Source organism: Pantherophis guttatus, chromosome 3 (genome assembly GCF_059756535.1).
Source record: "Pantherophis guttatus breed Tessera chromosome 3, ASM5975653v1, whole genome shotgun sequence".
Classification (NCBI taxonomy): domain Eukaryota; kingdom Metazoa; phylum Chordata; class Lepidosauria; order Squamata; family Colubridae; genus Pantherophis; species Pantherophis guttatus.
In genome coordinates this window covers 23,592,570-23,617,356 of record NC_142065.1, presented here as the reverse complement: position 1 = coordinate 23,617,356, position 24,787 = coordinate 23,592,570, and the positions used below count along the sequence as shown (strand labels likewise).

At 41.0% G+C, this 24,787-nt stretch overlaps 1 protein-coding gene across 1 annotated transcript in view; it reads right to left on the bottom strand.

Moving 5' to 3' along the window:
* The window catches only part of PTGIS (prostaglandin I2 synthase), a 52,990-nt gene that overhangs the window by 15,165 nt on the left and 13,038 nt on the right, over positions 1-24,787 (bottom strand). Inside the window, exons 2-6 of the mRNA XM_034413808.3 lie at positions 20,758-20,881; positions 16,246-16,424; positions 14,573-14,716; positions 7,889-8,043; positions 3,846-4,027 (exon numbers count right to left, since the gene is read on the bottom strand). Coding sequence (XP_034269699.2) covers positions 3,846-4,027; positions 7,889-8,043; positions 14,573-14,716; positions 16,246-16,424; positions 20,758-20,881 — 784 coding nt within the window. The remainder of the gene's footprint in view (positions 1-3,845; positions 4,028-7,888; positions 8,044-14,572; positions 14,717-16,245; positions 16,425-20,757; positions 20,882-24,787) is intronic.

Sequence of the window (24,787 nt, the reverse complement as noted above, 5' to 3'; positions counted from 1 at the left end):
GGAGGTCGATCCAATCAACTTGTGCTAATTAGCCTGTGCTGAAGCTGAAAGGAGCTGTTTTTTCTTGCTGTTTCCTCACAAGGAGGTAACTGCTGGGAGGCAGAGGCCAACGGGTGGAGGCCAGTGGGTGGGCGGGGTTACATTCGGTGTATAAGACGCACCTAAATTTTCACCCCCTTTAGGGGAGAAAAAGGTGCATCTTATACTCTGAACAATACGGTATTTTTAAAATTTGTTTTTATGTTATGGGCCATCAAAGAATTACCTTATAGAGAAGATGGCAGCATAGAAATTTAATAAACAAACCAACAGATTGGAGTCAGGTGGTAAGTGTAAATAAATAAACAGACAAACAAACAAACAAACAAGGAAGCAAGCTGGCTAGCCAGCTTTAAGCAGTGCAATATGGAGACTTGGTTCTTGGGAACAACTCGATATTCCCTAACCACGGCCATTCTTTCCCACCACTGCATCTCACGGGAATGCTCTTATTTCAGAATCTGAGAAACAGAAAACAGGAAGCCCCAGCACTTCCTATTGTTCTCTGCTTGCTTATTAAAATTGAGATGATGAAGTGAAATGCAATACAGCACTATTGTTGATTGCAAGTACATCAAGAGTACATCAAATCCAATAGAGAGAAGTGCAAAGAATAAATAATACATGCTGATTTTGGAAGGGTGAGATGCAAGATTTTATTCTTGCTTGCGTTTTTTTTTTTGTTTTTTTTTTTAGAAGGATGGCTGTTCTTTTAATTAAAGTGCAGCCATTAAAAGTGGGGTGGAGGCGAGAGAATCAAAGTGCATCCGGGCTTTTAATTATTAAACGTGGTGACCAAATGGATCTATTCATGTTGTAGGATGGGGGGGGGAGTCTCTCTTGCTGCCTTGAAAGCTGCATTCTAAAAATTCTTATTGTCTCTTTTCAATGTATAAGAACTGAAGCTTGGAGTGTCTTGGGGAGCAGATTTGCTAACACAAGTCGGGATAATTATTATGAGAGGGACAGGAAATCAAATACTTTAGATCAGGGCTTCCAATTATATTGCATGCGCTGGCTGAGGAATTCTGGGAATTGAAGTCCACAAGTCGTAAAGTTGCCAAGGTTGGAGACCCCTGTGCTAAAGAACAAGAAACAGATCTTTCATATTTGACTCAGAAATCTCACCTGTCCTTTTAAAAAACACTGAGATGGCAAACACAGTACTTTTTATTATTTTTAGGTGTGCCAAAAAAGAGGTCTAGCCACTGAAGTATTGTGTGCGCCCTTGGTATGCAGGTTCAAGGGGTTCCTGGGAGTAAAATTCACATTTGTCACTATAAAAAAAATATGAGCCATCTTATAAAATATCAGAGTACTTATCCATTTAGCTCCATATTTTTAACCACTCCTTTAAGATTTCATGCAAGGGTTTCTCTCCTGTTAGCTACTCAATAACTTTTCTAACCAGAGTCATAAAGACGTAAAGAACTGCAACTGAGAAGTTTTATATGTAACGGTACTCTACTTTTGATAAATGACTTCTCTTCCATTATGATTATAATACTTTTTTTAAAAAAATTGATTTATATGTGCCCTTCTCCGGAGACTCAGGGCGGCTTATAATGCGCTAAGCAGTAGCCTTCATCCTTTTGTATATTTATACAAAGTCAGCTTATTGCCCCCACAACTGGGTCCTCAATTTACCTACTTTAGAAAGGATGGAAGGCTGAGTCAACCTTGAGCCTGGCGAGATTCGAACTTGCAGTAATTGCAGGCAGCTGGTCTTAATAACAGGGTGCTTTAGACCACTGTACTACCAAGGCTCTTATACTATTAACATTATTATAATGATTTTATTTTCAATCTTTCTTCCTAATGGGGAAATAAGCCAACATCCTGTACATCCAATTTACTGTACATACCCTGTCTCTACACTGCAGCCTCTCTTTCAACTATACCTCCTGTTCAGAGAATTAGATCTGATCTATCTCTGCTTTGTTTCAACGTTGTCTTCTGCAGCATGCAGGTCTCTTTTCTAGATGAGACATGGGTTAAAAAGCAGCCTTCCCAGCCTGTTTTACATGAATTACAGCAGGGGTTTTCAAACTTGGCAACTTTAAGATGCGTGGACTTCAACTCACAGAATTCCCAGTCAGTTTGCTGGCTAGAGAATTCTAGGAGTTGAAGTCTTCATATCTTAAAATTGCCAAGTTTGAAAAACATTGAATTAGAGCATCTCTCATTACAGTCTGCCGTGTTCAATGTTTTTAAAAGGTAGAAAATAGGAGTGGGCTGACTGTTTGAAACCAAACATTGGAACAAAAAAAAAAATGCAATTATTGCTATAGAAACTCGCATATTTTCTGAGTTTACTTATGTACCTTGTGGCAGTCAAAGGAAAATAATTCTAAAGGGATCAAGGGGGAAAAAAATCAATCCTCTATTTTTTTTTTAGGGGTCACTACTTTTAATCACGTAAATCCAATTCCAATCATCTACATGCAGATGGATAGATTTTCCATACGGGGAACTCTTTCCCAACTTGAACACATCAAAGGAAGATGTAAACACGAAGTCCACTATTGGAGATGTTGGCAGGCCTAGTATTGATTATCCCAATTGAAGACTGACACTACATAAACATTAATAGTATTTCGAGTAGTATACACATGGGGGTTATTTTTTTCAAAAAAAAAAATCAGGGTATTTGTCATCAATGATCACCAATAAATGAGGAACCATTTTGCCCCTCAAGACCATCAAGCTTCCCGCTCATTCTCATGCATCTTTTCCCAATGTTGTGGCCCACCGGTGGCCAGCAGAGCTGGCAGCAGAGTTGGACAGTGAGGAGGTTTGGGAGGAACTTTGGCCAGTCCTGGGGGCTGGGGAAAGCTCAGATGAGGGCTCTGCGTCGGAGGCAGAGAGGGAGTTAGACAGGAGCGAGGCAGAGGAACAGCTGGAGCCCGTTCCCAGTGTGCGCATGCGCAGAGCTACCAGAAGACAAAGAACAACTCAGAAAGTAGGGTCGACTCAGGAGTAAACCCACACCTTGGAGGTGATTGTCCCCTCCCACAGGAAATAAAAGAGGAGCAAACAGGGAGTGGGCTTTTGCAGGAAACAATTCGTTCATTCCGTGACTCTGAGAGATGCTGTGCCAAGTTTTGCCTTGTACTGAGGTTGGAAACAAGTTACGTGGCAGCTTGCCAAATGAGATAAGGTGTGTTGAGAAATATTCCTTTGAAAAACTGTTTGGACAAACATTGCTGACTGTGAATGAACATAATTCACAGTCGTGTAAATAAAAGAGGTTTTATCAGGACCAATTCCTGCCTCCTGCTTGTTAAGGGAGGCTAGGTCAGAACCCAGATATACAGCGAGGCCTCATCCACTTTCTCCTTTTGACGATTCTTTCATTCCTTCCAGAACCCCACTAAAGATCTCCAGCTGGCAGAGATAAGAGTACATTCTTTCTTGCTCCAAAAGGCAACTGGGCTTTTGTTGGGTTTTTTCCTTGAAAACTTTTCATTTCTCATCCAGTTTGAAGAAGCTTCTTCAAACTGGAGCGACACATTTTCAAGGAGGAAAAAAAACAAGAAAAGTCCAGCTGCCTTTTGAAAAAAGCACCTTTGAGAGAAACTCCATAGACATTATGTCCTGCCATTAGTGTCAATAAGGAACAAGTGGTCCATGATGGAAGGCTGATATTAACATACAATATTTATATTTTTCAATTGATTCTGGGCCATGGGTATGTTTTTCTAAACTCTACCCTTTGCGTATAAATAGTTCGTGTAAGAGGATGGAACTAAAGATTGAGAAACCATAAAGAGGATGAAATGCAGGAAGTAAAATTGCATGTTTACCTGAGTACTCCAGAGTTGCAGTACCATGGCTCTAGTTTGCATATCTTCATTCACACCAAGGTCTACCAAGTGTTCCTTATAGATGTTCAACCAAACACTTCGGTTTGCTCGGCTGTCCAGCCTTTCCATAGAAAATAAATTCCAGAGATCCTTCCTGGTGTTGTAAAATTTCTGTTTTTCCACTATACAGAGAAGTACCAAAGATATAAATATGGATGATAGGTGGTGATTATTGGGGCCTTCCTCCAATAAAATCAGAAGGCCTATCTTATTTTATCCTGAAAACAACCATGTAAAGTAGAGATGTTCTCAACTTTTATTACATATTTTATGAAAATAAATTTATAATCTCTCTCTCTCTCTCTCAAACATGTTTTATTTGCAATTTTCTTTTCACACCATATATATTTTGTGGACAGTGTATTGACTGGGTCAAATCTTTTTTAAACAATGCTAACAATAATATACAAATAAGTATGTGTAATCCTAATCTTCCAGTTTCAACAATACTATTTTCTCTTCATAATTCTTTATCATTTTTCCCATTAATTCATTTAAACATAGATAACATTTCTTTGCCCTATGTATTTGTTATCCCCTACTAAATTATTAATATTTAATATTTTAAGAATTACTCATTATTCCACCATAACTTCAATATTCCAAATGTGTAGGATTACTAATAAAGCCAAATATTAACAATATTTAATCAATCCTGGGAGTGTATCTCAAAATCCCCACAATTTCTAATCCTTAATATTTTAAATTCACAATATACTTTAACACACTATTAATGTTAATAATACAATTAAATTACCTAATCCTAAATTTCCATCTACTAAGCTTAACTTATTTCTAGTTATCGTAAATTGTATTATCTATTAATTTATATACTACTATTTTCCCTATTCTCTCTCTTTCTTCTGGCAGGGGCCTTTGGGGTTCTTACTGAAGAGGGATAATAAATAAATGAAAGTAGCTTTCCATCATGCTACCACATGAATTTCACGGGTGAGCAAGAATTCGATCCTCAAAGCCAAACATTATGTCTGAGTTTTTAGCTCAGATCACTCAGGATGTATTTATTTTCAGGTCTTGTGTACCTTCATTACTTGCACACCCTTTACATCTAGTAGGTATCAGGCTGAAAAAGCCTCTTCTCTCTCTCTCTTCAGAGATCAAGAAGTCAGAGGAAGAAAGAGAGAAAAGGGAGGGATGGAGGCAAGCTGTATGTGATTAGTGAGGCAGGTGCTGTTGCTTATCAACCTGGGACCACAGGTAGGAGGTATAGTGGCATCTACAGAGTCTCTTACAGACATTCATTAACAGAATTGGTGCATCCATGAGTTTATTTCTTCACTCTCTATAAGCTGTACTCCCCAGGTAAATTGCTATGGGAAGCATAAATGTTTTCTGTGTTTGTTTGAGAAGGTGCTGTAATAATTGATAGACATTTATGCATGATTTCATTGTACATTATCTATTTCCTCTAAATAATGCAATCTATGGATTTTCTTTTTTTTTCTTTTTTCTTTTCCTTTTCCTTCCTCTCCGCCCCCCCCCCCTCTGTGTGTGTGTGAGAAAGAGAGATTGCCTGGATGGTGGACAAGTCCCTTCAGTTTTTTTGGCAAGATTTGTCATTGCTTACTTGCTAGAGCAGAGACAGAGGGACTGACAGTTGGTTTTGTGCAGGGGTGAAATTCAGCAGGTTCTGACAGGTTCTGGAGAACCGGTAGCGGAAATTTTGAGTAGTTCGGAGAACTGGCAAATACCACCTCTGGCTGGCCCCAGAGTGGGGTGAGATTTTGCAATATCCTTCCCCCAGGAGTGGGGAAGGAATGGGGATTTTGCAGTATCCTTCCCCTGGAGTAGGGTGGGAATGGAGATTTTGCAATATCCTTCCCCTGCCACACCCACCAAGCCACACCACGCTCACCAAGCCGCGCCCACAGAACCGGTAGTAAAAAAAATTGAGTTTTGTGCCTAAAGCAAGACTAGAATTTCCCATCTCCTAGTTTCTAGCCTGATGCTTCATCAATGTGGCTCTCATTGAGGCATATCTACTCAGAAGTAATTTCAACTCCTCAGAAATTAGAGGTATAGGAATTCAGCCTCAATCATACTAGCCTCAAGAGGGTCAATCTCAGCTTTTCGAACAGTATACTCTGATAACACTCTGTTATCGAACAAGGTATATGTATTAACTAAAGACTACACTAGACCTCTATTCTGTAGTTTATGTTCTAGTTTTCATTAGGTATTTTTCAGTTTTAAGGGTGAAACAAATTGCAGGTCTTAGCCAATTATAGGTGCAGGTCCAGACCTGTATAGCTCAGAGGACCTTCAAAGGATCACCATGCAGGAGAAATGGTGGCAAGCCATAATACATGAGATTCTGCATTTGAGTCATTTCTGCAGCTGTCAATGACAGCAATCATTTTAAGATGTTTATTTTATTGGAACGTGATGATAGATGCAAGAGAGTTCAAGTTGATGATGAAAGGGTACATCACGATTTGAAAAGCATAATATCCTACTTACAAGTATTTTTTTTTTCTTTGAAACACTTTTACTAATTTAAACACTGGCAAGAAAGAGAGCTCTGCTTGTTTTGTAAGCTTGGACTGAAAACACTGACAGAATCGTTATAAAATTATCCTATTATCTCATCCTGCAAGAGGAGGAAAGCTGGATGGACCTATCCATTCCAACTGCCTGTAATGAAAAGGATCTAAAAGGTTGCACAATGGCACCATCTACTGTTTGTAAATTTCCTCTTGTAAATTCCCTTTTCCCAATAGTGCCATTTAAATGATGTAGTTGTTTACTACTCTTTCAGGAAGAAAAAGCTTCACCAACAATAATAAGATTACTACCATTACCTCTTTTATAAGGTTGCATTTATTCTATTAATTAATCACATTTACTCAGTAGTTTTATAGTTGTTGTTTTTTTTTGCTTGTTTTGTTCCTGGGAAAACCTCTTCAATAGAGAAGCAGCAGCTACGATATTCCTATTAAAATACTAGGTATAGTGTAAATATAGACATGAATTTAAACATGGAAGCTCTATACTATACTATACTATACTATACTATACTATACTATACTATACTATACTATACTATACTATACTATACTATACTATACTATACTATACTATACTATCTATCCATCCTTCTGTCCATCATCTATCTATCTATCTATCTATCTATCTATCTATCTATCTATCCATCCATCCATCTATCTATCCTTCTGTCCGTCATCTATCTACCTACCTACCTACCTACCTACCTGCCCGCCCACCCATCTCAACTATCTATTTATATATATCATGGATCCCAATTGAATTTTGAACATGGGGGGTGAGGTTTGAATGGATTAACACCATGTTCTTCCAAAGGCAGATGTGTCCCACTGAAAAATCAATAATCTGTAGCAAAAAAACCAAAAACCTTTATCCTTTGAAATAGATCTCAAAATGATCACATCACTTAACTTTCCGTTACATATATTTCTATATAACGTATGTTTTTGACGACTACAATTATCTAGATCGGATACATCTTCTGAAGTGAACTAGGAACAATCTGTCAATCTGCCGACACATTATTGTTGTTAATCTATCGAGACATTATTTAAAAAATAATTATTTATTTTTTTATCCTACCTTTATTATTTTTATGAATAACTTAACCCTGTGAGATGGCTTGTATTGAGAGAGAGAATGATTTGCCCTGGGTTACTGAATGGCTTTCATGCCTAAAATGGGACTAGAATGTACAGTCTCCTGGTTTCCAAATCTCTAATTATTAATTAGCACTTGCTCATAATTAGCTATTAATATTTTTTTGCTGCACATACCACTCTAATCTAAATATTACATTTAATTAAATTATAGTTACATTTAAATAAGAAGCGCAAACACACTGCAGATATGTAGTGTAGCTCTTATTTTGATTCTAAGAAGTAAATTCACTTTAGTCTTAGGTTTCAAAGCATTGACATTTTAAAAGTGATATTTCTTTTACCAATGACACTTACCTCCACTTAAAGTTGACCGGGCAGCTTTCATCAAAAATCGGTCTAATTTATAATATACATTATAAACTTCCAACGAATGAGCTCGATCTTTAGCTTGACAGTTAACATCTTCATAATTCTTGCTTTCATTTCCATACAATGTCAAGAATCCAGCTCTGCAGGATTAGGAAGGGAAGCGATTAAAACAATTATTTAAAAATTGTGAAATAGAGCTAGAATAATAGCTACTAAGCAGAAAAATGAATTTCAAGACAAATACAGAGTTTTTCATTTAGATAGGAAACAGCAGTGGTGGTATTCATCCGGTTCTATCCAGTTTGTGTGAACCGGTAGCGGCGGCTGTGGGAGGCTCCACCCACCCACTGGGACATCATCACGTCCCGTTGTTGACGCTCTGCACATGTGCGATGGGCACGCGCTCACATTTGTGAACCAGTAGCGAAGGGAAGTGAATACCATCCCTGGGAAACAGTATATGATAGTATGGTATCCAGTATGATTAGCAGTACTTGCAAAAAAAGTTCTGGGTATTCTGGTGGTACACTGCTCTATTCAGTTGTGGCCCAACAGCGGCCTGTGCAGCTAGTAGCTGATTCCGACAGCGAGGAGGCTGGTGTGGTGCTGCGCCAGCAGCCTGTGCAGCTGGCACTCGAGTCAGACAATGAGGAGGCTGGAGAAGATGTGGTGCCAGAGGCAGGGATTCAGCCAGGGCCTTCAGAACCTCCAGAAGCTCCCAGAAGAGGAAGACGAGGAGCCTCTTCTCGATGCACAGGTGCGCAGAGCTGCCAAAAGGCAGGAGTGGCTCCTCAGGAGGAGGTCTCCTCGAGAGTAAGGCTTGGGGCTAATTGGCCACTCCCTTAGCCTATTTAAGGAAGGATGACCACTAAGGCAATTTGCAGGGAACAACTTCGTTCACTCTCCGTTGCGTCTTGATCTTAGTTCTCTTATCAGTTTCCTGCAAATTGCTTCTGGGCTTTCTGCCAATCATAGTAAGATTACGATTATTTATTCTTTGGGTTCTTGTAGGCTGTTAAGAAAGTTAATTAACAGCCTTTGTTTGAAAAAGACTGAGTTAATTTAGTAAACTAAGGTTTGTACAGACTTTGTGTGTGCTGCGTTCTTTGGGGTCTGTAGCTGGGGCAGAACATCAGCAGTGATCAGACCATATACATAATATTGTGTCTTGTATTGGGCACTATATTTTAGCAAGGGCATTGACAAACTGGAGCATTTATTTAATTTAAGTTAAAGATTTATATAGTCACCCATCTTCAAACAACTCTAGCCAGCACCCAATCAAAAATTAAGAGACATATACATTTATTTTAAAAACTATAAAACTGTCTGTCTGCTTGTCTGTCTGTCTGTCTGTCTATCTGTCTGTCAAATTTATTGATCGCCCGTTTTACCACAGGGTAACTTTACCAGAGGATAATTTTAAAAACTATAAAGCATCGGTTAAAACATAAAACATTAAAACAACAAAAGCTATCTATGTTAATGTGCCACAGCACGTGTCCATAGAAAAACAAACAATATGATAAGGTACCAGGAAACTTGGAATGATCTTAGATCTATTTACTGTATTTTTCGGAATATAAAACACACCTTTTCCCTCAAAGAAAGAGGGTGAAAATCTGGGTGTGTCTTATACTCTGAATGTAGCCCTGCCCAGCTTCTCAAACGGAGATTTCAGAGGCTGAAAATAGCATCAGAAAGGAAGTTTCAAAAAAGAATCCCCCAAACAGAGCTTCAGAAAAAAGAATCCCCCAAACAGAGCTTCAGAAAAAAAAAGCCTCCAAACAGAGCTTCAGAAAAGAATCCCCCAACAGAGCTTCAGAAAAAAAAAGCCTCCAAACAGAGCTTCAGAAAAGAATCCCCCAAACAGAGCTTCAGAAAAGAATCCCCCCAAAAGAGCTTCAGAGCAGTGGTGGGTTCCAACTGGCTTTACTACCGGTTCTCTTCGTGCACACGCTTTGCGCGCCATCGCCACGCATTAGGTATCTGCCCAGCTGAAGTGTGGCAATCCACTCTGCCGCACCTATCAGCTGGGCTAAAAAAAGAAGAAATAAAGGTAGGAATAATGCGGGGGCGGGAGGGCCCAGCTCCCAGACAAAGAGAACCGGTTCATCACCGCTACCGGCTCGGCCGAACCGGGAAGAACCCACCACTGCTTTAGAGGCTTTTTTTCTGAAGCTGTTTTGGAGGCTTTCAGAGACAGGAAAAAAAGTTTTTTCTGAAACAGAGTTTCAGACGTTTCAGAGGCAGAAAAAAAAGCAAAAAGAAGCAAGGCACAGAGCTCACAACCAAGGAACCTGTTGCTAAAATTCACCTCTGAGAACAGCTGATTGGGATATTCCGGGAGCCCAATCCACCTGCCAATCAGCTTTTTTCTTATTTTCCTCCCCAAAAACTAAGGTGCATCTTATACTCTGAAAAATATGATAGGTCTCAACTGCAAAGTATTTTCCTAACAATAAAAAATGTTCAACAAAGGAAAAAGAAAGCTTCGGGAAATAATGGATACTCCTTAGCTGGAAATCTTAAAGATTGGCCAACTGTGGGGTATTTTGGAATAATGAATTTCTATACTGGGCAGAGAATTGGACTTGATGATCTCCAAGCTCCCTTCTAATCCTTATATACAAGACAGCAGTACTTGGAAGATCTTTAGGAAATTAATCAGAAAGAGAAGAATAATTTTCTCTCATTCTAAAAGCCATAACTGAGCACATGTCTTAGTAGTTTACAATGTGATCTACAGTACGTTTTGGACACGAAATTGGATTGTGTATGGAAACTGGATCCTACATTTTGAAATGCGATCATGGCTGTTTTTTGATCCCTTACGTGCCTAAAATGTTCAGCTGAAATTTGTATGTTGCTTTTTCATGACATTTCCTATGCATGTTGCATAAAGTTCATTCATATGCAGCCATTCAATAAACATTTTTTATCAACATTCTGCAGCTTGGTAGCTCCATTGTGTGAGAGCAGATCATTGAAATCTTGACTATAAGAAAGAGCACTCAATTTCAATTTCTTTGTTTAATGAAAAAGTGCAGAACCCCTTCCAGATACCAGGAGAGCCAAACGAGCTCATTGGAACTACCTATCTTGTTCTGCTTTTGCCGGTTTCTTTGTTTTTATGCTTTGATCACGTACAGACATTGAGACAGCCAGCAAAGCAAGTGGGAGCTGTGCCATGTTTCTTTTTCTTCTGGCACTACTCTGTTGTTTAACTCGGAGAGGAGAACAGGAACAGGTACTCCTCGACTTACGACCACAATTGAGCACAACGTTTCTGTTGCTAAACTTAAGTTGTCAAATGAATTTTGCCCCATTTTATGACCTTTCTTGCCACAGTTGTTAGCAATAGCAATAGAAGACTTATTTTTCGGACAATAAGAGTATAAGACACACCAAGATTTCGAAGAGGTAAACAAGAAAAAAAAAGTTTTTGCCCTCCCTAGCCTCCAGGCCTCCCAAACCCTTTGTGAAAAACAGGCCCAACACGTGGAGGTTTTGGGAGGCCAAAAATGGGCCCGTTTTTTGCAAAAATGGGGCACACAGAGGGTTTAGAAGGCCTGCAGAGTGCTCCTGGGGGCTGGGGAGGGCAAAAACGCCCCCATTTTTGCAAAAAACACCCCCATTTTTAGCCTCCCAAATCCCCCACGTGTCACATTTTTGCCCTCTCCAGTCTCCAGGAGCACTCTGCAGGCCTCCCAAACCCTCTGCACATCCTGTTTTTGCAAAAAATGGGCCTGTTTTTGTTGAAAACAGGCTGCACAGGATGAGGTTTCGGGAGGCCAAAAATGGCTGTATTTGGTGTATAAGACGCACCAACATTTCCACCCTCTTTTAGGGAGGGGAAGTGTGTCTTATACTCCGAAAAGTACAGTATATACTGCTTTACAGTCCTTTACAGCCCTCTCTAAGTGGTTTACAGAGTCAGCATATTGCCCCCAATAATCTGGGTCGTCATTTTACCCACCTTGGAAGGATGGAAGGCTGAGTCAACCTTGAGCATGGTGAGATTTGAATTGCCAAATTGCAGGCAGCCAGCAGGCAGCAGAAGTAACCTGCAGTACTGTACTCTGACCACTGCGCCACCATGGTTAAGTGAATCGCTGCAGTTGTTAAGTCAGTGACACAGTTGCTGAGTGGATTTGGCTCCGCCATTGACTTTGCTTGTCAGAAGGTCACAAAAGGGAATCACATGATCTTGGGACACTGCAACTGTCATAAATATGAACCAGTTGCCAAGCGTCCGAATTTTTATCACATGATCTTGGGGATGCTGCAATGGTTACAATGTAAGTGTGAAAAACAGTCATAAGTCACTTTTTTCAGCGCCCTTGTAACTTCGAAAGGTCACTAAATGAACTGTTGTAAGTTGAGGACTACCTGCAATAGAACAGAGGAGCAGGAAAAGGAAACAAGAGCAAAAAGGCTGAGACATTGGCCTTAAGTTCCCTCACTGGAGGTCCTGTTGGAGGCCCTCTCAACTCTTCGTGTTGAACCCAAGCAGACCTCCTTGGAAACTTCTTCAGGAGGTACAAATGTGTCTTATTAGTTTTTAACACTCGAGAAGTTGTCAAAAAATGTGTAGGAGAGTTTCAAATGTATGTTGGAAATGCAACTGTAGAGGGTATTTTTTTATCATCTCTGATGAATTTATGATAAAGCATATTGGCATATTTATCTTAAAATAAATATAAATAATGAAACCAGAATTTTTCCTTTTAGGTTTGATGGATAAGGAATTTGAATGAAAATTCAAAACTTTGTTACTGTATGTGTTGACAGCAGCAAAAATCTAATATAAACAAGGATGGAAAAACACACTAATTCCCACAATGGAAGAATGGATGGTAAAGGTGATGGAGTTAGCAGAAACATTCATTGTTTTAATTAAAGAAAAGTATTTGTCTGGCTTTGTTTCTATTTGGAAACCACTTCTGGACTTTTTACTCAAATCTGAAAAAAAAAATTGGAACTTTGGTTTTAGCTTTGGTGATTGGAATGATTTTGTGATTATAGAAACGGCTTGAAATCTTGTCAAATGTAAAGTAAAAGATTGTATTATTTTTGTAATCTACTGCACCAAAGAAAATCAGAAATCATTATCTTTTTTCTCTCGTTGCACTTTTCTTTCTTTTTTCTACTTTTCTAACTTTTGTTCGGATGCACTTTTATCTTATAATGAAATTTAATAAAAAAATATTAAGTTTTATTTGCAGACGTTTCATTACCCAAACTAGGTAACTTCATCAGTGCTGCACTAGGAAACAGCATCACTGCTGCATTAGAGCACTGATGATGTTATTTAGTTACTGTTGTGGCCCGCCAGCAGCCAGCGGAGCTAGTGGCAGACTCAGACAGTGATGAGGTTGGGGAGGAACATGGGCCACTCCTGGAGTCTGGGGAAGGCTCTGCATCAGAGGAAAAAATGGGGCCAGGGCCGTATGACAGCTATCAGCTGCCTTTGGAGTCGGATATCAGTGGGGCAGAAGAACAGCTGGACCCTGTTCCTGATGTGCACATGCGCAGAGCTGCCAGGAGAAGGGAATAACTAAGGAACAAGGGCCGACTTCATTACCCAAACTAGGTAACTTCATCAGTGCTGCACTAGGAAACAGTATCACTGCTGCAGTAGAGCACTGATGATGTTATTTAGTTACTGTTGTGGCCCGCCAGCAGCCAGCGGAGCTAGTGGCAGACTCAGACAGTGATGAGGTTGGGGAGGAACATGGGCCAGTCCTGGAGTCTGGGGAAGGCTCTGCATCAGAGGCAAAAATGGGGTCAGGGCCGTATGACAGCTATCAGCTGCCTTTGGAGTCGGATATCAGTGGGGCAGAAGAACAGCTGGACCCTATTCCTGATGTGCACATGCGCAGAGCTGCCAGGAGAAGGGAATAACTAAGGAACAAGGGCCGACTCGGGAGTAAAGGCACAGGTGGACGGTGAATGGCCTCTTCCATAGGGAATAAAGAGGAGCAAAAGGGGAGTGGAGTTTGCAGGAGACAATTTATTTATTTATTAGTTTGATTTATATGCCACCCTTCTCCGGAGACTCAGGGCAGCTTACAATGCATTAAGCAATAGCCTTCATACTTTTGTATACACCTGCTTAGTAGGGCTTTTTGGGCCCGCCCCCCAAGCAGTGTTCTATTTTATACAAAGTCAGCTTATTGCCCCCACAAACCGGGTCCTCATTTTACCTACCTCGAAAGGATGGAAGGCTGAGTCAACCTTGAGCTTGGTGAGAATTGCACTCGCAATAATTGCAGGCAGCTGGCAGCTAAGTGTTACTTTAACAGCAGCAGTTTAGTCTGCTGTGCCACCTTGCTCTTATTAGTTCGCTTAATTGGTTCGTGACTCTCAAAGACTCCTTGCCAAGTACAGCCTTGTGTTTTGAAGATATCGGCCTGGCACCTCTCCAAGCCAGATAAGGTCTGTGACTGTAAATTCACCCTTGAAAGACTCTGTTGGATGTGAATGAGAGAAATTCACAGTGACTTAATAAAAAGGGGTTTTGTTGGGACAAGGAGTCTGCTTCGTGGTTTGGGGAAGCCTAGGTCAGAACAGCTATGTCTGCAAGGAAACAACCAAGCTCAGAGTACCAAGAACCCCAATTTTAAAAAACTTTTTTTAAAAAGGACTTAGAAACATTACACCCACCTGAACATAGTGCTGTAGGAGAGGTGAAACAGGCCTTCCTCTTTCCACTGCCCACTGGCTCCATCAGGTCCAGGAAGCAGAACGGTTTGTAAGTTAAGGCACATGGCCTTAGTCAGGCTGTGAAGATTCTTGTCCTTCAGAGTTCTGTAGAAGGAAACACACAAGAGTACTTTGTGAAACTCCTGTCTGCTTCCCACTTGGATTCCTCAAATAGAGGTTTCTTAAATAAACCTTAAAAACTTGGCAACTTAGCTAGACATCACTGTGAATTTCTGATAGTCTGACTCAACAAAAACCTTAAAGGTAAAGGTTCCCCTTGCACAAATGTGCTAGTCGTTCCCGACTCTAGGGGGCAGTGCTCATCTCCATTTCAAAGCCGAAGAGCCAGCGCTGTCCGAAGACATCTCCGTGGTCATGTGGCCGGTATGACTAAATGCCAAAGGCGCAGAGAACGCTCTTACCTTACCACCAAAGATGGTCCATATTTTTCTATTTGCATTTTTTTATGTTCTTTCTAACTGCTAGATTGGCAGAAGCTGGGACAAGTAATGGGAGCTCACTCCATTATGCGGCACTAGGGATTCAAACCGCTGAACTGCCTACCTTTCCATCGACAAGCTCAGCATCTTAGCCACTGAGCCACCGCATCCCTGGAAAAAGAGAACATTCATGCCTTATGCAGAAATGATTAAAGATTTCGGTGCAATCCCCACTGGGGCAACAGACATTGCATTGTAACTCAATGGGACTTAGTCCCAAGTATGTTTAGGATTGCAGTTTAAAATAATTTCTTCAATGGGGATTTACCAGTGGCCCATTGGCTGAATTCAGCCTCCGAGTTATTTTCTGCAATCCATAATACTTTGTAAGCACTGATAGTGCCTAGCAAAGACAGTAGTGTTAAAAATCCATGCAAGCAGGGCCATGGGAAAGGCACAGGAAGAGGAACTTAGGAGTCCTAGATATAGTGGTAAAAGAAATCTGCCAAAAAGAGTCTGATTCCCATAAGCAAATTTCAGTATAGGATGGGTGGTAGAAGCAAATGGAGTTAGCTGGAAAATCTGTCCTTTCCTGGAAAAGTTAATTAAGAAAAGTAAGTCTTTGGGACAGTTCCATATAGAATGTGGAATATTCAGAAATTTGCAAATGAAAAATGTATATTTGGGAAAGTTGTGTATAAAATCAACATAACTCCAGAATAGCATAGAGCTGGTTGATCTAAACAAAATGTACATTTGGATTGATAAATATCCTAAGCATAAATTACATTATTTTTTATATTTCTATTATCAGAATTTAAAGGCGATGTTCTTTTTAAGTTTACTATCTCAAGATTTATAATGCCTTTGACTGGAAGGAAGAATGTAATGTAACTGAAGAAACATTTCCTATGTATAATTCCTTATCAAGGTTTTATTAACAAGGCTGGACAAGGCTGGTTTATGCATTCCAACACATGTTATAGATGAACACTTGACTCACAATTTTTCAATATTTTTTTTTTAGATTTATATGCTATTTAAATATTTAGATTTAAATATGCTATTTAAAAGAAGATGCTACCTCATATGCTGAATTCCCTGAAATGAGTGTTCAAAATACTTAATTCATAGAACATACAGTATCATGTCCTTCTTGGATGCAAGTACTTCCCCTATAAAATTTACACTTACGGTCTTAGCATGGCCTTTTCCTCATTAGAATCATAATTCGGGAGCGTCACATCAAACATTCGTTTCATTAACATACGTGCATATTGGCCAAAGTCCAGCTTGGCAGTTGATTCCCAAAGAACCACTTCGTAGGAAAGGGGATCCAATAAGACGGTTACAAATTTTCCTGCAACTTGAACCTTAAACAAACAATTTACATTTAGTCATGTAGAATTAATCTAGTACATCAATGTAAAGAAACCAATGAATTTTGAAAAAAAGACAGAGATTTCATCATATCCTGTTTCCAACCCTAACCCCTAGGAATCTTTATCTGAAGACTGAATTGAGATCTTACAGTTTAGACAAAGTCTTGAATGAAATTTTTCAATAGCTTCCTAATCCAACATTTTGCTCAATGCAAAACCAGACCCTGCTTCAAGGATGGAGAATTTGTGAACCCCCAAGAATTGAAGAGTGGAGCTAGAAACAAGATCTGGAGGGTATGCTAAAGAGACTGCCTTGACTGTCCTTGAGGATCAAACGGTGGTCTTTGTAGTGCTTGTGAGTTTGCATATCACAGCATCTAATGCATTATATTAAAAAGGAGGGCAACTTTAGAGGATATGCTTATACTAGGATACATTTTAAATGGTTCCTGAATCTCAATAATGAAATTTCCATATAAAGAAGGCCCTTAGAATCGTTGTACGAACAACGATCAGAACAATCAAATGATTGATTCATAATTCAAGAGATTTTGGAATAGGTCATGTCCCTTAATCAGTGGTGGGTTCCTCCCGGTTCGGCCCAGTTCAGCTGAGCCGGTAGCGGTGACGATATGACATCACTGAACCGGTTCTCTTTTTCCAGGAGCTGGGCCCTCCCGCCTGCCCCCGCATTATTCCTACCTTTTATTTCTTCTTTTTTAACCCAGCTGATAGGTGCGGCAGAGTGGATTATTGCCGCACCTCAGCTGGGCAGATTCCCAACATGCTTGCATGGAGCAAGATTCCCAACGCGAAGCGCGTGCACAAAGAGAACCAGTAGTAAAGCCGGTTAGAACCCACCACTGCCCTTAATGGTATCAATTAAGCTGTCTGGGTGACTCTGAGCCAGTCATTCTCTCTCAGCTCAACTCACCTCATAGGGTTGTTGTTGGTGGGGGCAAAATAGGAGAAGGGAAGACCGTTATATATGTTCACCACTTTGAGTTAATTATAAAAAAATAATAAAGGACGCTTCCCCCAAACATGGATAGTAGGGATTACTATAGAAGAAAAGAGAGAGAGAGAGAGGGAGAGAGGGAGGGAGGGAGGGAGGGAGGGAGGGAGGGAGAGAGAGAGATATAAAGACTCTTCAACTGAAACTCAATTCATATTCCAAATTTAGCGTTTATACATGTTTGCATATGACTAAGTACACAATTCGTCCCTAGTAAAAAACATTTGACTAACATTTTTGGCACCGTATAATGATCTAAAAAAAGGATTAACTTTGATTTCTAGAAATTGTGCCACTCCTGAGGAATGCTGAGAGCTGTTATTCAGGAACACCTGCAGGATCAAGTATCGCCCATCTCAGTTTTAATTGATTTTGTTTTTGCTCTGGGTTTAAGGAATGAATAGAAGTTTCATATCTTGGAATTAAAGATGGAGATTTATTCAAAATCAACTGGCTACATTCCATCAGGTCTCCTTTCTTCTATTTTATTTGAATCCTTATCTATTTAAAATATTCACAAATTTTGAGGAACACTGGTAGCTAATACTAAATGAGGACCCGGATTGTGGGGGCAATAAACCAGCTTTGTATAGAACAACTCCGCTTAGTAGGGGCCGAAAGCCCTAATAAGCAGGTATATACATAAAAGTATGCAGGCTATTGCTATAATGCATTGTAAGCCGCCCTGAGTCTACGGAGAAGAGCGGCATATAAATTGGAGTAATAATAAATAAATAAATATTCTAAAGAATCCCAACAAATGTCTCAAGTGTTCCTTTCCATTCTATTATTAATTGTAATCATTGTGTTTATGCCTTACCTTGATTACATGATAATCATATGTGTAATTCTTTGATCTCTTTTCCCAAGAATGCTAATGGGCATCCATAGAAAGAGAGCAAGGAAGGCAAACAACCAAACAAACATGGCCCCTGCTCCAAATTCTGCTCTTTAACATAATCTAAAAGGGGAGAGACTTGCAGTACATTATGTCTTATGCTTCATCATTCTGATATCGTCGCAAGCCCCTGCATATGGGAATAGGCTGACTATATTGTGCTTTTGTGGGATGCGGTGGCTCAGTGGCTAAGAGGCTGAGCTTGTTGATCAGAAGGTCGACAGTTCAGTGGTTCGAATCCCTAGTGCCGCATAATGGAGTGAGCTCCTGTTACTTGTCCCATCTTCTGCCAATCTATAGTTCGAAAACACGTAAAAAATGCAAGTAGAAAAATAGGGACCACCTTTGGTGGGAAGGTAACAGCGTTCTGTGTGCCTTTGGCGTTTAGTCATGCCGGCCACATGACCCTTTGGACAGCGCTGGCTTTTCGGCTTAGAAATGGAGATGAGCACCGCCCCCTAGATCCGGAAACGACTAGCACACATGTGCAAGGGGAACCTTTACCTTTATTATGCTTTTGCTTTGGAAGATGATTGAAAAACTGTATTCTCTTCCACTGGAATTGTATTCTAAATTTTGGATAAACTGCCCTGGAATTTTTTCCCCCTGTAGGGGAAGTGTAGAAATTATGCAAATACATAAATAAATAGGTCATTTAAAGAACTATTCTTTTTGAAAATGTTCCTTTCCTGGTTTCATCTGCCATTAAATAAGAGTGTTTGACTACCTAAAATCAAAGCAACTTCCTTTTGTAATAGACATCCTCTTTCAGTTAAGATTAGCAGGTCATCTTCTAGAGATGATGATTTTTAAAATGTAACAGGACAGGATGCAGCCGTCCCTTTTTTTGCCTTTTAATCAAGTCAATCCCTTGATTTATCTTCCCTTTTCACCATTTGGTGGCAAAATTAGATTCCCATAAAATGCTAGCGGATGCTTCAGTCCAAAGGCTGATATGTTATTAAGTGTTTGGAGCGAAATGGCAGCACAAAGGGCTTGACTATTACCAAAGCATTGTGGGAGAACAGTAAGTTTGAGAATTTTACAGCATTGCATCAGCTTCATCTGGTTCCCTAAGTTACAAGGGTGAGCAAGTGCTAAAGGTAAAGGTATCCCTAAAGGTAAAACTCGCACATATGTGCTAGTTGTTCCCGACTCTATGGGGTGGTGCTCATCTCCGTTTCTAAGCCAAAGAGCCAGCGCTGTCTGAAGACATCTCCATGGTCAGGTGGCTGGCACGACTAAATGCCAAAGGGACACAGAAAGCTGTTACCTTCCCACCAAGGTGATGCCTATTTTTCTACTTGTATTTTTTACGTGCTTTCGAACTGCTAGGTTGGCAGAAGCTGGGACAAGTAATGGGGGCTCACCCCATTACGCAGCACTAGGGATTCGAACCGCTGAACTGCCAACCTTTCCATCGACAAGCTCAGCGTCTTAGCCACTGAGCCACAGCGTCCCTATTTGCTAATAATTCCTTTCCCTGGCCAATGACACTTGACCTCCTTAACACATCTAGATGGATGGCAGCAGTACTAGCAGTGACACAACTATGCTGCCTTCTTCTTGCAGATTTCAGTGGGAAAGAACATGGAAGCATCAGTGGGATAACTCAGATGGCTGGCAACTCAAAAGTGACATCATCTGGGTGCCATGTAAAACTCCATCAATGAAGTGCTGCACTTTTATTTATTTAAATCATTTATTAGGTTTATACCCTACCTTTATACAGATAGTCGACTTGCTCCAGAGGCTCCAGCTTCATGGCGATTCACTCTGATCGCTGCCCCCCTCACCGGCTCAGAGAGAGTTTCTCGGGCTATCCATGGGACTTGCCTGTCCCTCTTTAGACCCTGAGCTGCCTCTCTTTCTTCACTGTTCCTACAGGACAGCTTCGGTCTGAAGACCCCCTGGTGACGGTTCATCTGGCTGGATTTTGCTGAGCTCGTCGGAGCCCGACATTTTCCCAGCCAGTAACGCCGTGACACTTCCGGATTCTGATCTTTGCAGCATCCCCATTGACACGTGATTTACATTCGGATGCTTGACAACCGATTCACATTTATGACGGTTGCAATGTCCTGGGGTCATGTGATCCCCTTTTGCGACCTTCTGATCAGCAAAGTCAATGGGGAAGCCAGATTCACTTAACCACCGTGTTATTAATTTAACAACTGCAATGATTCACTTAACAAATGTGGCAAGAGAAGTCATAAAATGGGGCAAATGTATCACTTAGCAACATAAATTTTGGGCTCAGTTGTGATCGTAAGTTGAGGACTACCTGTATAAGGACTCCAGGAAGTTTACAAGATTTTCAAGGTAGCATTCAATGAATGCCTATCAACACTGTGTCCTGCAGGAGGTGAACTGTGGCACCCTGGAGAATGTTAAGTCCTATAAATACTCACTGTGAAAATATCACCATGCTTCTCTTTCATCTTAGAGAGGAACTTGGCAGCATCTTTACCAAATGCCAGTGCATGCCCAAGCCAAGGAATGTGACCTCTATCAAGTGGAGGTTCATCAGGCCGCCTGGAAACCATATCAAGATAGATAAACAATTAACCACATTACTATTTAATCATTCTCCACTGTTTCATAAAATACATTGTCCTGAAGTCTTATCTAAAGTTAAATAACACAAAAGCCGGAAGCTACCATGTGACAGCTCTAGCGACAATTGAAAGTGAGGGTGTGGCACAGTGGTGGAATTCAAAAATTTTTACTACCGGTTTTGTGGGCATGGCTTGGTGGGCATGGCTTGGTGGGTATGGCAGGGGAAGGATACTGCAAAAATCTCCATTCCCATCCCACTCCTGGTGGAAGGATATTGCAAAATCTCCATTCCCACCCCACTCTGGGGCCAGCCAGAGGAGGTATTTGCCGGTTCTCTGAACTATTCAAAATTTCTGCTACCGGTTCTCCAGAACCCGTCAGAACCTGCTGAATAGCACCCCTGTTGTGGCATATGGGTTTTACTGCTGTGGCATGGTTGCTCTTCTGCTAGCGTGAGACCTCCAATGGAATAGGAATTTGTCCAGGGCTATCCAGGGCTGTTGTGGGGAGATGTTGAAACCCATTGGTCCAGCCTGATGCAAAGATAGGCAGTACTAGAGCCCTGGGGGGTTCCACCTCCTCAATTATTATGCTACTACTGTAACCTAAAAACTAGAGAGAGAGAAGAGAGGAAAGAAGGAGAAGAGGAGAGGGAGAAACATTGTGTGTGGGGGGCACAGAGTAGCTAGAGAGATGGTCTGGAGAGAAAAAAATAAATGTGCAGTAGTTGTTAGTTCCTTGTGAAGAGAAGAAAAGTGCAGGAGTGGCTTCCCTGGAAGACAGAAAGTGAAGACCCAAAGAGATGAAAACTCCACCCAATGTCAAGAATAAGAAGGGGGGACCTGACTGGCCATAGGCAGTGGCTTCACCAAAGAGCCAAGAGGGGTAGATGTTGGTGGATAAGCTATGGCAGTGATGGCTGACCTTTTTGCCATCGCGTGCCAAAAGCAGGGGGGAGCATGGGGGGGTCGAGCGTGCACGTGCCCACACCCATAATCCAATGCGCCCTGCCCCTGTGCATGCATGTGCGACCCCTGTGCGACCCCGCTTTTGGCACTTGATGGTCCAGTGGGTCCTATAGGCCCATTTTTGCCCTCCCCAGACCCCAGAGGCTTTCTAGGAGCCTGAGGAGGGCAAAAACGGCCTTCCCCACTCCCCTGGAGGCCCTCTGGAGGCCAGAAATGGCCCGTTTTCCGACTTCCAGAAAGGCCCAAAAGTCAGCTGGCCAGCACACAATGCAGGCTGGATCTGAGCTAGGGCAATGTTCGCGTGCCCACAGATATGGCTCCATGTGCCACCTGCGTGCCCACAGATATGGCACCACGTGCCATAGGTTCGCCATCATGGAGCTATGGTCTCAGAGAAACACTCTGAGCTGACTCTGGGTAGCTGACTCTGAGAAGGTTCTTCCCCCAATGGACAGCAGAAGGTGTTCGGAAGAGGTCAATGCATGCTGAGCTCACTACAGCAAATTCTAGCCCACTGTTTCTTTTCATTCTCTCTCCTGTCAGGGCCACAAACTGAGGAAGGAGACTAACAAAATTACAGAGTTGGAAAGGAGGTCTTGAAGGTCTTCTAATCCAACCCCCTGCTCGAGCAGGAAACACTGTATCATTTCAGAGAAATGATTGTCCAATTGCTTCATGAAAAGTGACGCAGAGAAAGGAAGAGGAAGCAGGAAAACTAGAGGGAATTTCTAGGAGGGAGACTTAGGAGGAAATCTGACACGTCCTATGTTGTATATTACTACTGTAAACAATGTCACGGTATATAGTAAAAAGCATAAAAGTTTCTACTGTCTTATTTTTCCGTGTCAATTCCCGCCCTTGCGAAACAGCTGTTGTGACAGAGATATTTGTAAAACAGCCAGTTGAGGAATTCATAGCCCAGGTGTTTTGCTAAATAAGGAAGTTGGGTGGAGTTTTTGGCAGCTTTACTAAAAAAAGAGAACTATTCTAACTAGGTAGACTTCCCTGTGTAGATTTCAAAAGTCTAATTAATTAGTGGGGCTGACTCTTATCTAAAGATGCATATAGGTAGTCTTTGATTTACAACTTTTCATTTAGTGACTATTCGTAGTTACAACGTCAGTGGAAAAAAGTGACTTATGACCATTTTTCACATTTACAACCACTGCAACATCCCCATGGTCACATGTTCAAAATCTGGATGCCTGGCCATTGGCTCATATTTATGATGGTTGCAGTACCCCGTGGTCATGTGATCACTTTTTGTGACCTTCTGACAAGCAAAACCAATGGGGAAGCCAGGTTCACTTTACAGCTGTGTTACTAATTTAACAACTATGGCAAGAAAGGTTCAATGGTGGGTTCCTCCCGGTTCGGCCGAGCTGATAGCAGTGATGATATGATGTCACTGAACTGGTTCTCTTTGTTTGGGAACTGGGCCCTCCCGACACCACCCCCCGCGTTATTCTTACTTTTATTTGGCCCTGCCCCCAATCTATTCGCTGCCTCTCGAGTCCCAGTTGATCGACTAGAAGGAAAAAAACTGTTTAAACTGTTGCCGCAGGGCTTCAAAGGGCCGCCCTACAGCTGATCAGTGTTAAAAGGCAGTGTGGTGGTAGACCAGTGCGCTCGAAAAACAAATAGGTAGATCGGTGCCTCCAAAAACAAATGGGTAGACTGGTGCCTCCAAAAATAAATGAGTAAACCGGAACGCTCCAAGAACAAAAGGGTAGACTGGTACAGCTCTGCAAGCAGTTAAAAGCCTGGTAGATCAGTACCTCTGCTAAATCCTAAAGAATTGTCACATGACCATCAAACCACGCCCACAAAATAAGTCACGCCCACAGAACTGGTAGTAAAAAATTTTAGAACCCACCCCTGGAAAGGTTGTAAAATGTGGCAAAATCATTTAATGATTTGCTTAGCAACAGAAACTTGGAGTTCAATTGTGGTCGTAAATCAAGGACTACCTGTATAAGAAAAGCATGCAGAACAGAGCGTGCAGAGTATCCTTGGTGCACCAAGAAGGCTATAACAGAAAGTAGCTTTGAAACATTCACACTGAACCTCAGCCGGACTGGCCTTTAAATACTGAGTTTCATTTTTCATTTTTAAAGACAGCAGAGGATTGTCTTCTCAACCCCATCAAGATGAGGTTAAGCTATACAAAACAAAGTAGATTGTTTGCTGCAGTTACACAAGGCAATGATTGTGAAATTATCACACGGAAGCACAAGCTTTGTATAAAAGAAATTCTTCTGTGACCCAGCACTCCAGGTTTCCAGGATCAATCCTAACAGCTTTCTAGAAAACTAATAGAAAACTTTCAGGCCCAAAAAACACTTCTTTTGAATCAGTCAATTTAGACAGCATTGAGCTAGAGAAAGCAGTTAATTTATATTGGTCTTCCTTTATCTTGGCAGCCTGGGCATCCGTGGACTTCAACTCCCAGAATAGCCATTACGGAGAATTGTAAAAACTAAAATCCACAAATTTGCCTTTTACCAAAATTGGGGAAGGTTGGTATAGAGCAGTCCAAGGCAGCTTCCTATCCTCAACAACCTTTCATGGAAAATATCCAAAATGCTTAAGAATATCAGGGATCCTCAGGACAAAGCAAATTAACTATGATAGGGGTGGGGTGGTAAGAATAGTTACGTCTGCAGAGTGATTTGCTTCTAGTGCTAAACTTAGTAAAGCATGTCACCTATAATAGCTTATCAAAAATCCATTTTTTTAAAAAAACAAACAAACCTCTCATTATGGTAGAGGTAAGTGGCATCATATGGCAGAAGTTTAAAGAGAAAAATAAATTAAGAAACTGTTTAAGGGGTGAATTATTGGCTCAGATAACTACCCTCCATATTGAGAAGACAGAGCCCTAGTTAGATAAATTATAATTTAGATAAATGTA